Source organism: Sinohyriopsis cumingii, unplaced genomic scaffold, assembly GCF_028554795.1.
Source record: "Sinohyriopsis cumingii isolate HCF-2022 unplaced genomic scaffold, ASM2855479v2 utg001518l, whole genome shotgun sequence".
NCBI lineage: Eukaryota > Metazoa > Mollusca > Bivalvia > Unionida > Unionidae > Sinohyriopsis > Sinohyriopsis cumingii.
This window is the reverse complement of record NW_028316010.1, coordinates 33965-47813: the sequence shown is the minus strand read 5'-3', so window position 1 is coordinate 47813 and position 13849 is coordinate 33965. Positions and strand designations below refer to the sequence as shown.

At 35.5% G+C, this 13849-nt stretch overlaps 1 protein-coding gene across 1 annotated transcript in view; it reads right to left on the bottom strand.

Annotated features, from left to right (window-relative positions):
• The window catches only part of LOC149772056 (uncharacterized), a 112491-nt gene extending 100959 nt beyond the window's left edge, over window positions 1-11532 (bottom strand). Inside the window, exons 1-5 of the mRNA XM_089947924.1 lie at window positions 11238-11532; window positions 8780-9004; window positions 6553-6777; window positions 4094-4318; window positions 1861-2085 (exon numbers count right to left, since the gene is read on the bottom strand). Coding sequence (XP_089804050.1) covers window positions 1861-2085; window positions 4094-4318; window positions 6553-6777; window positions 8780-9004; window positions 11238-11532 — 1195 coding nt within the window. The remainder of the gene's footprint in view (window positions 1-1860; window positions 2086-4093; window positions 4319-6552; window positions 6778-8779; window positions 9005-11237) is intronic.
• Window positions 11533-13849: the final 2317 nt, after the last annotated feature.

The following is a 13849-nucleotide window of genomic DNA, read 5'->3' as shown; positions in this document are numbered from 1 at the left end:
TATATATGCAACACATCATTACGTCTGCATGTAATAGAACAAGACCTAACACTACATTCTGGGCCATGTGGGTTACAACAACGGTAGAAATCGTGGTTAAGGAAGGAATTGGCTTTGAAAAATATGGCTTTAAACAAAATGGCTTCTGTTTCTTTGCATTTTAATGAAAATGAGTGTCAAAATAAATTCTCAACGTTACGACAAACAAGATTATCTTCTAGCGAACATTGAACATACAATTTAACTGCATGAAATACGTTTCAATTTCCTTTATAACAACTATCTCAACTTCAAAATTGAGTTCAAGGGCAAAATATATGCCCGTATTTTCGATGTCTGTCATTTATGAACGAGTTCCATGTTTTTGTCTCTTTTGTCATTTTCTAAATGATACCTATTGTAATTACTGTCGCAAAGGACAGGCAAGGGGTTTATGATATGATTACTGTACCTTTACCCCAGCAGAGATTCAAATCATTTTCCTTATGATATTGCAGTAATTTCGCAATTCAATTTGTATTACACGATGTAAATATCATTTGTTAGACGATTCTTTCTTTCATAGCAAAGACATTAATTATTCGAAAGTTTTTTCTTTGCAATTAGAACCCTAAGTGAATTGCCATGAATTATTGTCCCGCAAACAAAAACAGCTATGAACAATTTAGAGACTGAATAACGCTCTTAATGTGTTTGCAAGACAAATGATGTACATCGCGAGCAAGAGAAAAAGTGTTTTAAACAGCGCTAATGGATTGATGTTTCAATCTTAGGATATGCGTAGTTGCAAAAAAGGATATAAAAGAATGATAAAATTGTGTCGTTTGTAAAGCCTGCTATATTATTCAATGAAGTCTCCCTGATCCGTTTGCAAGCAGGAAAGCTTGTAGGAGATAAATATATCTGAGTTGGATATTCGTCTCATTTATTCCAATTCCACCACACCTACACCTCAATGATTTGTTTCTGTAGATATCTGTGACCCAGAGGTAATTATACAGCATCACCTTTACTTATATTCTGACCCATGTGCCTTTCAATAACATTTGTACTATGTAAATTAATGTGTAGTTGCATTTGTTAATAATGGTTTTAAAAATCTTAATCTTCTGCATTCCTTTTCTTTACACGTGACAGAAAACCGTATATGAAAAGAGATTTCTAGAAAGTATACCTTTTAAAAATTCTGAACAATTCCATTTAAATGTATCTGTAATCCTTTCTTCTTCCCCACCTAATAAACATCTCAACTTTAAAAGCAATCGGGTGAGTACCCTGTATTGTGCCATTCTAGATCTCTTACAATTGTTCTTGTTCTGGATGCATGTGTCCATTTTTGGAAGTGAATTGACACTATTACTGATCCTCTGAATCGCTCAAATGGATTCGTCTCGCAATGTGTTGCATAATAGAATGCTTGTCCTTGTCATATGTCCTTCCCCAAATTGAAATTAGGCTTTGACATTCATTTAGTTTTAAATGGAGAATGGAAGTAAAGCAAATGTTTCTCTATTTGTAAATGATGAATATTTGCTATACTGAAATATACAAACAAGTGACAATCAGATCTTAAGAGATCATTTTGATTTTCCGAGCAGTCTCGAAGAATGTATGATTTGGTAGTCTCCCACGTATTGAATGCAACATTCAATAAGAATCTAAATATCATTTGTCTGGTTGTTTTATTCGTCATCTTATGTACTTTATTATATAATTTCAAAGCTTCTTATCAGAGCATGATAAGTAACAAGAATGAATTTTTAAAAGATCTACCATTAGTACTGGTGGAAGTGGTCGACGAGGTGGTAATGTAGGTAGTTGCTTTATCAGGTGTTTTTGTTAAGATAGACATAGTTTTACCTGTAGTAGTGTCTCTATCTGTGGTTGTAGTAGTCGTTGCCGATGTTGTGCTGATACTTGTTGATGGGAGTGTGGTTGTAATTGTGGTATCACTTTCAGTACTTGCTGTCGATGAAGACAATGTCGAGCTCGAGATTGGGAGGCTGGTACTAGTAGTTGTAGTTGTAGGTGTTTCAGTGGATAATGTTGTTGGTTCCACCGTGGTGCTGCTGGTTGTTGTTTGTTCTGTGTAAATACATTCAGAAATAAAATGCCAAGAAAGAATCTCTCGCAATCTGAAAACGTCGCGTATCATTCGGAGAGGGAATCTGATTCTTATTGTGTTTGCAACCAACACGATGTGACAAGCGAGCAAGAGAAAAAGTATTCATTTGCTTCTGCAAACTATCTGCATTAGTTTACAGTTTGTACATGTAGAAGTGCAGTCTTTGATGTAAGACGATGTTACGAATGCATTGCTGGTAATGTCATCTCCACTATTCAATGATATGATATCTTTATGATGTGTTTCGAAGGAACTACACTCATTTAAGTGTATACGTTTGATCATGTTCTCCTTTTCAATTACGAAACTTCCATGGTACATATATCCCAGTGAGGGGCCCTGAGTGACCGAATGGTGTAAAGCGCTCTCCGTTACGGATCACTGCCATCCCACTTCTATCTGCATGGGTTCGAATCTAGGATTCGGCCAATGTGGGTGAGTTAGAAAGCTTGCTACTAGCTTATCGTGAGTTGGTGGTTCTTCCAGGGGTTTTCCCGGGTTCTTGATCTACCATTAATACTGGCCGCCATGCATAGCCTATCGTGTGCTGACAAATTACTTTAAACCCCACAACAACAACAACATATCCCAGTGATTTCGTTCGATCTATATCTGCTAAATATCATTAAGTCTTCAAGTAATAGAGCAATACCTAGCACTAATTCTGAGTCTTGTGGGTTACAACAACCGTATAAAGTCTGGAATAAGGAAATAAACTGGCTTTGAAAAGTCTGGATTTAAACAAAATAACCTATGTTTCTTTGATTTTCATTGAAAGTGATTGTCAAAATAAATTCTCCACGTTACGTCAAACAAGTGTATCTTCTAGCACACCTTGACAATACAGTTTAACTGCATCTGATAAATTTAATTTTCCTTTATAAGAGCTATCTAAACTTCCAAATCGAACTCGTCAGGAAATCATATGCTGGTATTTTGTATGTCTATCGTTTATGAATGAGATCAATGCATTTGTCTCTTTTGTCATTTTCTTAATGATGCATATTGTTGGAAATATATATATCTTAGTATGTTCTCCTTCTCAATTGTTCTAGTTTAATGCACATATACATCAACGATTTGTTTCTGTATAGCTCTGTGACCTAGGGATAATTATGCTTCTTATACAGCAACATCTAACGTTACATTCTGACCCATGTGCCTTTCGAGAACAATTTAAATATGTGAATTAACGTAAGTTGTATTTCATCTTTATGGTTTTTAAAAACAATTTAATCACTTTTGTTCATCTTTCTTGCACGTGATTGACAACATTATATGTAAAAGAGATTTCTAGCAAGTATACCCTTTACCAATTCTGAACAATTCCATTTATCTGTATCTCGAATCCTTTCCTTTACCGGCTTAATAAAGCTCTGAACTTTAAAAGCAATCGGGTGAATCCCCTACATTAAGCCATTCTAGATCTCCTACAATTGTTATTGTTCTTGATGCACGTGTCCAGTTTTGGAAGTGAATGGAAACTATTACTTATCATCTGAATTGCTCAAATGCATTCGTCTCGCAATATGTTGCGTAATAGTATGCTTGTGTTTGTAATATTTCCTTGCTTGAAATTAGGCTTTGGCATTCAAATAGTTCTGCATGGAGAATGGAAGTAAACCAAATCATTCTATATTTGTAAATGATGAATATTTGCAACAATAAACAGTACTAAGAAGTGACAAGAACATCTTATGAAAACATTCCGATTTTCCGATGTATGATTTGGTAGTCTCTCACGTTTAGAATGTAACATAAATTAAGTATCTAAATATAATTTGTCTAGTTATTTTATTTGTTATCATATGCAGTGTGTTATATAATTGAAAACACTCGTATCGGAGCATGAAAAAAAGAATGAGTTTTCTCGTGATCTATCTTGGGTATTGCAGGAAGTCGTCACCGAGGTGGTAATGGTGGTTGTTGTGTTATTAGGTCTTGTTGTTAAGATACACATTTTTTTACCTGTAGTAGTGTCTCTATCTGTGGTTGTAGCAGTCGTTGCCGTTGTAGTGCTGGTACTTCTTGATGGCTGTGTGGTTGTAATTGTGGTATCACTTTCAGTACTAGTTGTCGATGAAGACAATGTCGAACTAGAGGTCGGGACGCTGGTACTAGTAGTTGATGTTGTAGGTGTCTCTGTGGATAATGTTGTTGGTTCCACCGTGGTGCTGCTGGTTGTTGTTTGTTCTGTGCAAATACATTCAGAATTAAAATGTCAAGAACAATTCTCTCACAATCTGAAAACATCAAGTACCATTGGAAGAGGGAATCGGATTCTTACAATCTTTGCATGATCCCTGATGTGACAAGTGAGCAAGAGTAAATTCATTCCTTTGTTTGTGCAGACTATCTGTATTATTTTAAATTTAGTACATGTAGAAGTGCAATCTTTCATATAAGCCGATGGTTGGCATGCATTGCTACTAATGTCATCTCCATTATTCAGTGATATCTTCAAGATGAGTTTCTAAGGAAATGCACTCACGGTAGGGTTATAAGTCTGATCATGTGCTCCGTTTCGATTACTAAAACTCCAAGGTACCTGTATCCATGTGATTCATATCGATCTATATATGCAACACATCATTACGTCTGCATGTAATAGAACAAGACCTAACACTACATTCTGGGCCATGTGGGTTACAACAACGGTAGAAATCGTGGTTAAGGAAGGAATTGGCTTTGAAAAATATGGCTTTAAACAAAATGGCTTCTGTTTCTTTGCATTTTATTGAAAATGAGTGTCAAAATAAATTCTCAACGTTACGACAAACAAGATTATCTCCTAGCGAACATTGAACATACAATTTAACTGCATGAGATACGTTTCAATTTCCTTTATAACAACTATCTCAACTTCAAAATTGAGTTCAAGGGCAAAATATTTGCCCGTATTTTCGATGTCTTTCATTTATGAACGAGTTCAATGTTTTTGTCTCTTTTGTCATTTTCTAAATGATACCTATTGTAATTACTGTCGCAAAGGACAGGCAAGGGGTTTATGATATGATTACTGTACCTTTACCCCAGCAGAGATTCAAATCATTTTCCTTATGATATTGCAGTAATTTCGCAATTCAATTTGTATTACACGATGTAAATATCATTTGTTAGACGATTCTTTCTTTCATAGCAAAGACATTAATTATTCGAAAGTTTTTTCTTTGCAATTAGAACCCTAAGTGAATTGCCATGAATTATTGTCCCGCAAACAAAAACAGCTATGAACAATTTAGAGACTGAATAACGCTTTTAATGCGTTTTCAAGACAAATGATGTACATCGCGAGCAAGAGAAAAAGTGTTTTAAACAGCGCTAAAGGATTGATATTTCAATCTTAGGATATGCGTAGTTGCAAAAAAGGATATAAAAGAATGATAAAATTGTGTCGTTTGTAAAGCCTGCTATATTATTCAATGAAGTCTCCGTGATCCGTTTACAAGCAGGAAAGCTTGTAGGAAATAAATATATCTGAGTTGGATATCCGTCTCATTTATTCCAATTCCAACACACCTACACCTCAATGATTTGTTTCTGTAGATATCTGTGACCCAGAGGTAATTATACAGCATCGTCTTTACTTACATCCTGACCCATGTGCCTTTCAATAACATTTGTACTATGTAAATTAATGTGTAGTTGCATTTGTTAATAATGGTTTTAAAAATCTTAATCTTCTGCATTCCTTTTCTTTACACGTGACAGAAAACAGTATATGAAAAGGGATTTCGAGAAAGTATACCTTTTAAAAATTCTGAACAATTCCATTTAAATGTATCTGTAATCCTTTCTTCTTCCCTGCCTAATAAACATCTCAACTTTAAAAGCAATCGGGTGAGTACCCTATATTGTGCCATTCTAGATCTCTTACAATTGTTCTTGTTCTGGATGCATGTGTCCATTTTTGGAAGTGAATTGACACTATTACTGATCCTCTGAATCGCTCAAATGGATTCGTCTCGCAATGTGTTGCATAATAGAATGCTTGTCCTTGTCATATGTCCTTCCCCAAATTGAAATTAGGCTTTGACATTCACTTAGTTTTAAATGGAGAATGGAAGTAAACCAAATGTTTCTCTATTTGTAAATGATGAATATTTGCTATACTGAAATATACAAACAAGTGACAATCAGATCTTAAGAGATCATTTTGATTTTCCGAGCAGTCTCGAAGAATGTATGATTTGGTTGTCTCCCACGTATTGAATGCAACATTCAATAAGAACCTAAATATCATTTGTCTGGTTGTTTTATTCGTCATCTTATGTACTTTATTATATAATTTCAAAGTCAGAGCATGATAAGTAACAAGAATGAATTTTTAAAAGATCTACCATTAGCACTGGTGGAAGTGGTCGATAAGGTGGTAATGTTGGTTGTTGTTTTATCAGGTGTTGTTTTTAAGATAGACATAGTTTTACCTGTAGTAGTGTCTCTATCTGTGGTTGTAGTAGTCGTTGCCGATGTTGTGCTGATACTTGTTGATGGGAGTGTGGTTGTAATTGTGGTATCACTTTCAGTACTTGCTGTCGATGAAGTCAATGTCGAGCTCGAGGTTGGGAGGCTGGTACTAGTAGTTGCAGTTGTAGGTGTTTCAGTGGATAATGTTGTTGGTTCCACCGTGGTGCTGCTGGTTGTTGTTTGTTCTGTGTAAATACATTCAGAAATAAAATGCCAAGAAAGAATCTCTCGCAATCTGAAAACGTCGCGTATCATTCGGAGAGGGAATCTGATTCTTATTGTGTTTGCAACCAACCCGATGTGACAAGCGAGCAAGAGAAAAAGTATTCATTTGCTTCTGCAAACTATCTGCATTATTTTACAGTTTGTACATGTAGAAGTGCAGTCTTTGATATAAGACGATGTTACGAATGCATTGCTGGTAATGTCATCTCCACTATTCAATAATATGATATCTTTATGATGTGTTTCGAAGGAACTACACTCATTTAAGTGTATACGTTTGATCATGTTCTCCTTTTCAATTACGAAACTTCCATGGTACATATATCCCAGTGAGGGCCCTGTGTGACCGAGTGGTGTAAAGCGCTCTCCGTTACGGATCACTGCCATCTCACCTCTATCTGCGTGGGTTCGAGTCTAGGATTCGGCCAATGTGGGTATGTTAGAAAGCTTGCTACTAGCTTCTCGTGAGTCGGTGGTTCTTCCTGGGGTTTTCCCGGGTTCTTCCTCTACCATTAATACTGGCCGCCATGCATAGCCTATCGTGTGCTGACAAATGACTTTAAACCCCACAACAACAACAACATATCCCAGTGATTTCGTTCGATCTATATCTGCTAAATATCATTGTCTTCAAGTAATAGAGCAATACCTAGCACTAATTCTGAGTCTTGTGGGTTACAACAACCGTATAAAGTCTGGAATAAGGAAATAAACTGGCTTTGAAAAGTCTGGTTTTAAACAAAATAACCTATGTTTGTTTGATTTTTATTGAAAGTGATTGTCAAAATAAATTCTCAACGTTACGTCAAACAAGTGTATCTTCTAGCACACCTTGACAATACAATTTAACTGCATCTGATAAATTTAATTTTCCTTTATAAGAGCTATCTAAACTTCCAAATCGAACTCGTCAGGAAATCATATGCTGGTATTTTGTATGTCTATCATTTATGAATGAGATCAATGCATTTGTCTCTTTTGTCATTTTCTTAATGATACATATTGTTGGAAATATATATATCTTAGTATGTTCTCCTTCTCAATTGCTCTAATTTAATGCACATATACATCAACGATTTGTTTATGTATAGCTCTGTGACCTAGGGATAATTATGCTTCTTATACAGCAACATCTAACGTTACATTCTGAGCCATGTGCCTTTCGAGAACAATTTAAATATGTGAATTAACGTAAGTTGTATTTCATCTTTATGGTTTTTGAAAACAATTTAATCACTTTCGTTCATCTTTCTTGCACGTGATTGACAACATTATATGTAAAAGAGATTTCTAGCAAGTATATCCTTTACCAATTCTGAACAATTCCATTTATCTGTATCTCGAATCCTTTCTTTTACCGGCTTAATAAACCTCTGAACTTTAAAAGCAATCGGGTGTATCCCCTACATTAAGCCATTCTAGATCTCCTACAATTGTTATTGTTCTTGATGCACGTGTCCAGTTTTGGAAGTGAATGGAAACTATTACTTATCATCTGAATTGCTCAAATGCATTCGTCTCGCAATATGTTGCGTAATAGTATGCTTGTGTTTGTAATATTTCCTTGCTTGAAATTAGGCTTTGGCATTCAAATGGTTTTGCATGGAGAATGGAAGTAAACCAAATCATTCTATATTTGTAAATGATGAATATTTGCAACAATAAACAGTACTAAGAAGTGACAAGAACATCTTAAGAAAACATTCCGATTTTCCGATGTATGATTTAGTAGTCTCTCACCTTTAGAATGTAACATAAATTAAGTATCTAAATATAATTTGTCTAGTTATTTTATTTGTCATCATATGCAGTGTGTTATATAATTGAAAACACTCGTATCGGAGCATGAAAAAAAGAATGAGTTTTCTCATGATCTATCTTGGGTATTGCAGGAAGTCGTCACCGAGGTGGTAATGGTGGTTGTTGTGTTATTAGGTGTTGTTAAGATATACATTTTTTTACCTGTAGTAGTGTCTCTATCTGTGGTTGTAGCAGTCGTTGCCGTTGTAGTGCTGGTACTTCTTGATGGCTGTGTGGTTGTAATTGTGGTATCACTTTCAGTACTAGTTGTCGGTGAAGACAATGTCGAACTAGAGGTCGGGACGCTGGTACTAGTAGTTGATGTTGTAGGTGTCTCTGTGGATAATGTTGTTGGTTCCACCGTGGTGCTGCTGGTTGTTGTTTGTTCTGTGCAAATACATTCAGAATTAAAATGTCAAGAACAATTCTCTCACAATCTGAAAACATCAAGTACCATTGGGAGAGGGAATCGGATTCTTACAATCTTTGCATGATCCCTGATGTGACAAGCGAGCAAGAGTAAATTCATTCCTTTGTTTGTGCAGACTATCTGCATTATTTTAAATTTAGTACATGTAGAAGTGCAATCTTTCATATAAGCCGATGGTTGGCATGCATTGCTAGTAATGTCATCTCCATTATTCAGTGATATCTTCAAGATGTGTTTCTAAGGAAATGCACTCACGGTAGGTTTATAAGTCTGATCATGTTCTCCGTTTCGATTACTAAAACTCCAAGGTACCTGTATCCATGTGATTCATTTCGATCTATATATGCAACACATCATTACATCTGCATGTAATAGAACAAGACCTAACACTACATTCTGGGCCATGTGGGTTACAACAACGGTAGAAATCGTGGTTAAGGAAGGAATTGGCTTTGAAAAATATGGCTTTAAACAAAATGGCTTCTGTTTCTTTGCATTTTATTGAAAATGAGTGTCAAAATAAATTCTCAACGTTACGACAAAAAAGATTATCTTCTAGCGAACATTGAACATACAATTTAACTGCATGAGATACGTTTCAATTTCCTTTATAACAACTATCTCAACTTCAAAATTGAGTTCAAGGGCAAAATATATGCCCGTATTTTCGATGTCTTTCATTTATGAACGAGTTCAATGTTTTTGTCTCTTTTGTCATTTTCTAAATGATACCTATTGTAATTACTGTCGCAAAGGACAGGCAAGGGGTTTATGATATGATTAATGTACGTTTACCCCAGCAGAGATTCAAATCATTTTCCTTATGATATTGCAGTAATTTCGCAATTCAGTTTGTATTACACGATGTAAATATCATTTGTTAGACGATTCTTTCTTTCATAGCAAAGACATTATTATTCGAAAGTTTTTTCTTTGCAAATAGAACCCGAAGTGAATTGCCATGAATTATTCTCCCGCAAACAAAAACAGCTATGAACAATTTGGAGACTGAATAACGCTCTTAATGTGTTTGCAAGACAAATGATGTGCATCGCGAGCAAGATAAAAGGTGTTTTAAACAGCGCTAAAGGATTGATGTTTCAATCTTAGGATGTGCGTAGTTGCAACCAAGGATATAAAAGAATGATAAAATTGTGTCGTTTGTAAAGCCTGCTATATTATTCAATGAAGTCTCCGTGATCCGTTTACAAGCAGGAAAGCTTGTAGGAAATAAATATATCTGAGTTGGATATCCGTCTCATTTATTCCAATTCCAACACACCTACACCTCAATGATTTGTTTCTGTAGATATCTGTGACCCAGAGGTAATTATACAGCATCATCTTTACTTACATCCTGACCCATGTGCCTTTCAATAACATTTGTACTATGTAAATTAATGTGTAGCTGCATCTGTTAATAATGGTTTTAAAAATCTTAATCTTCTGCAATCGTTTTCTTTACACGTGACAGAAAACAGTATATGAAAAGGGATTTCGAGAAAGTATACCTTTTAAAAATTCTGAACAATTCCATTTAAATGTATCTATAATCCGTTCTTCTTCCCTGCCTAATAAACATCTCAACTTTAAAAGCAATCGGGTGAGTACCCTATATTGTGCCATTCTAGATCTCTTACAATTGTTCTTGTTCTGGATGCATGTGTCCATTTTTGGAAGTGAATTGACACTATTACTGATCCTCTGAATCGCTCAAATGGATTCGTCTCGCAATGTGTTGCATAATAGAATGCTTGTCCTTGTCATATGTCCTTCCCCAAATTGAAATTAGGCTTTGACATTCACTTAGTTTTAAATGGAGAATGGAAGTAAACCAAATGTTTCTCTATTTGTAAATGATGAATATTTGCTATACTGAAATATACAAACACGTGACAATCAGATCTTAAGAGATCATTTTGATTTTCCGAGCAGTCTCGAAGAATGTATGATTTGGTTGTCTCCCACGTATTGAATGCAACATTCAATAAGAACCTAAATATCATTTGTCTGGTTGTTTTATTCGTCATCTTATGTACTTTATTATATAATTTCAAAGTCAGAGCATGATAAGTAACAAGAATGAATTTTTAAAAGATCTACCATTAGCACTGGTGGAAGTGGTCGATAAGGTGGTAATGTTGGTTGTTGTTTTATCAGGTGTTGTTTTTAAGATAGACATAGTTTTACCTGTAGTAGTGTCTCTATCTGTGGTTGTAGTAGTCGTTGCCGATGTTGTGCTGATACTTGTTGATGGGAGTGTGGTTGTAATTGTGGTATCACTTTCAGTACTTGCTGTCGATGAAGTCAATGTCGAGCTCGAGGTTGGGAGGCTGGTACTAGTAGTTGCAGTTGTAGGTGTTTCGGTGGATAATGTTGTTGGTTCCACCGTGGTGCTGCTGGTTGTTGTTTGTTCTGTGTAAATACATTCAGAAATAAAATGCCAAGAAAGAATCTCTCGCAATCTGAAAACGTCGCGTATCATTCGGAGAGGGAATCTGATTCTTATTGTGTTTGCAACCAACCCGATGTGACAAGCGAGCAAGAGAAAAAGTATTCATTTGCTTCTGCAAACTATCTGCATTATTTTACAGTTTGTACATGTAGAAGTACAGTCTTTGATATAAGACGATGTTACGAATGCATTGCTGGTAATGTCATCTCCACTATTCAATGATATGATATCTTTATGATGTGTTTCGAAGGAACTACACTCATTTAAGTGTATACGTTTGATCATGTTCTCCTTTTCAATTACGAAACTTCCATGGTACATATATCCCAGTGAGGGCCCTGTGTGACCGAGTGGTGTAAAGCGCTCTCCGTTACGGATCACTGCCATCTCACCTCTATCTGCGTGGGTTCGAGTCTAGGATTCGGCCAATGTGGGTATGTTAGAAAGCTTGCTACTAGCTTCTCGTGAGTCGGTGGTTCTTCCTGGGGTTTTCCCGGGTTCTTCCTCTACCATTAATACTGGCCGCCATGCATAGCCTATCGTGTGCTGACAAATGACTTTAAACCCCACAACAACAACAGCATATCCCAGTGATTTCGTTCGATCTATATCTGCTAAATATCATTGTCTTCAAGTAATAGAGCAATACCTAGCACTAATTCTGAGTCTTGTGGGTTACAACAACCGTATAAAGTCTGGAATAAGGAAATAAACTGGCTTTGAAAAGTCTGGTTTTAAACAAAATAACCTATGTTTCTTTGATTTTTATTGAAAGTGATTGTCAAAATAAATTCTCAACGTTACGTCAAACAAGTGTATCTTCTAGCACACCTTGACAATACAATTTAACTGCATCTGATAAATTTAATTTTCCTTTATAAGAGCTATCTAAACTTCCAAATCGAACTCGTCAGGAAATCATATGCTGGTATTTTGTATGTCTATCATTTATGAATGAGATCAATGCATTTGTCTCTTTTGTCATTTTCTTAATGATACATATTGTTGGAAATATATATATCTTAGTATGTTCTCCTTCTCAATTGCTCTAATTTAATGCACATATACATCAACGATTTGTTTATGTATAGCTCTGTGACCTAGGGATAATTATGCTTCTTATACAGCAACATCTAACGTTACATTCTGAGCCATGTGCCTTTCGAGAACAATTTAAATATGTGAATTAACGTAAGTTGTATTTCATCTTTATGGTTTTTGAAAACAATTTAATCACTTTCGTTCATCTTTCTTGCACGTGATTGACAACATTATATGTAAAAGAGATTTCTAGCAAGTATATCCTTTACCAATTCTGAACAATTCCATTTATCTGTATCTCGAATCCTTTCCTTTACCGGCTTAATAAACCTCTGAACTTTAAAAGCAATCGGGTGAATCTCCTACATTAAGCCATTCTAGATCTCCTACAATTGTTATTGTTCTTGATGCACGTGTCCAGTTTTGGAAGTGAATGGAAACTATTACTTATCATCTGAATTGCTCAAATGCATTCGTCTCGCAATATGTTGCGTAATAGTATGCTTGTGTTTGTAATATTTCCTTGCTTGAAATTAGGCTTTGGCATTCAAATGGTTTTGCATGGAGAATGGAAGTAAACCAAATCATTCTATATTTGTAAATGATGAATATTTGCAACAATAAACAGTACTAAGAAGTGACAAGAACATCTTAAGAAAACATTCCGATTTTCCGATGTATGATTTAGTAGTCTCTCACCTTTAGAATGTAACATAAATTAAGTATCTAAATATAATTTGTCTAGTTATTTTATTTGTCATCATATGCAGTGTGTTATATAATTGAAAACACTCGTATCGGAGCATGAAAAAAAGAATGAGTTTTCTCATGATCTATCTTGGGTATTGCAGGAAGTCGTCACCGAGGTGGTAATGGTGGTTGTTGTGTTATTAGGTGTTGTTAAGATATACATTTTTTTACCTGTAGTAGTGTCTCTATCTGTGGTTGTAGCAGTCGTTGCCGTTGTAGTGCTGGTACTTCTTGATGGCTGTGTGGTTGTAATTGTGGTATCACTTTCATTACTAGTTGTCGGTGAAGACAATGTCGAACTAGAGGTCGGGACGCTGGTACTAGTAGTTGATGTTGTAGGTGTCTCTGTGGATAATGTTGTTGGTTCCACCGTGGTGCTGCTGGTTGTTGTTTGTTCTGTGCAAATACATTCAGAATTAAAATGTCAAGAACAATTCTCTCACAATCTGAAAACATCAAGTACCATTGGGAGAGGGAATCGGATTCTTACAATCTTTGCATGATCCCTGATGTGACAAGCGAGCAAGAGTAAATTCATTCCTTTGTTTGTGCAGAC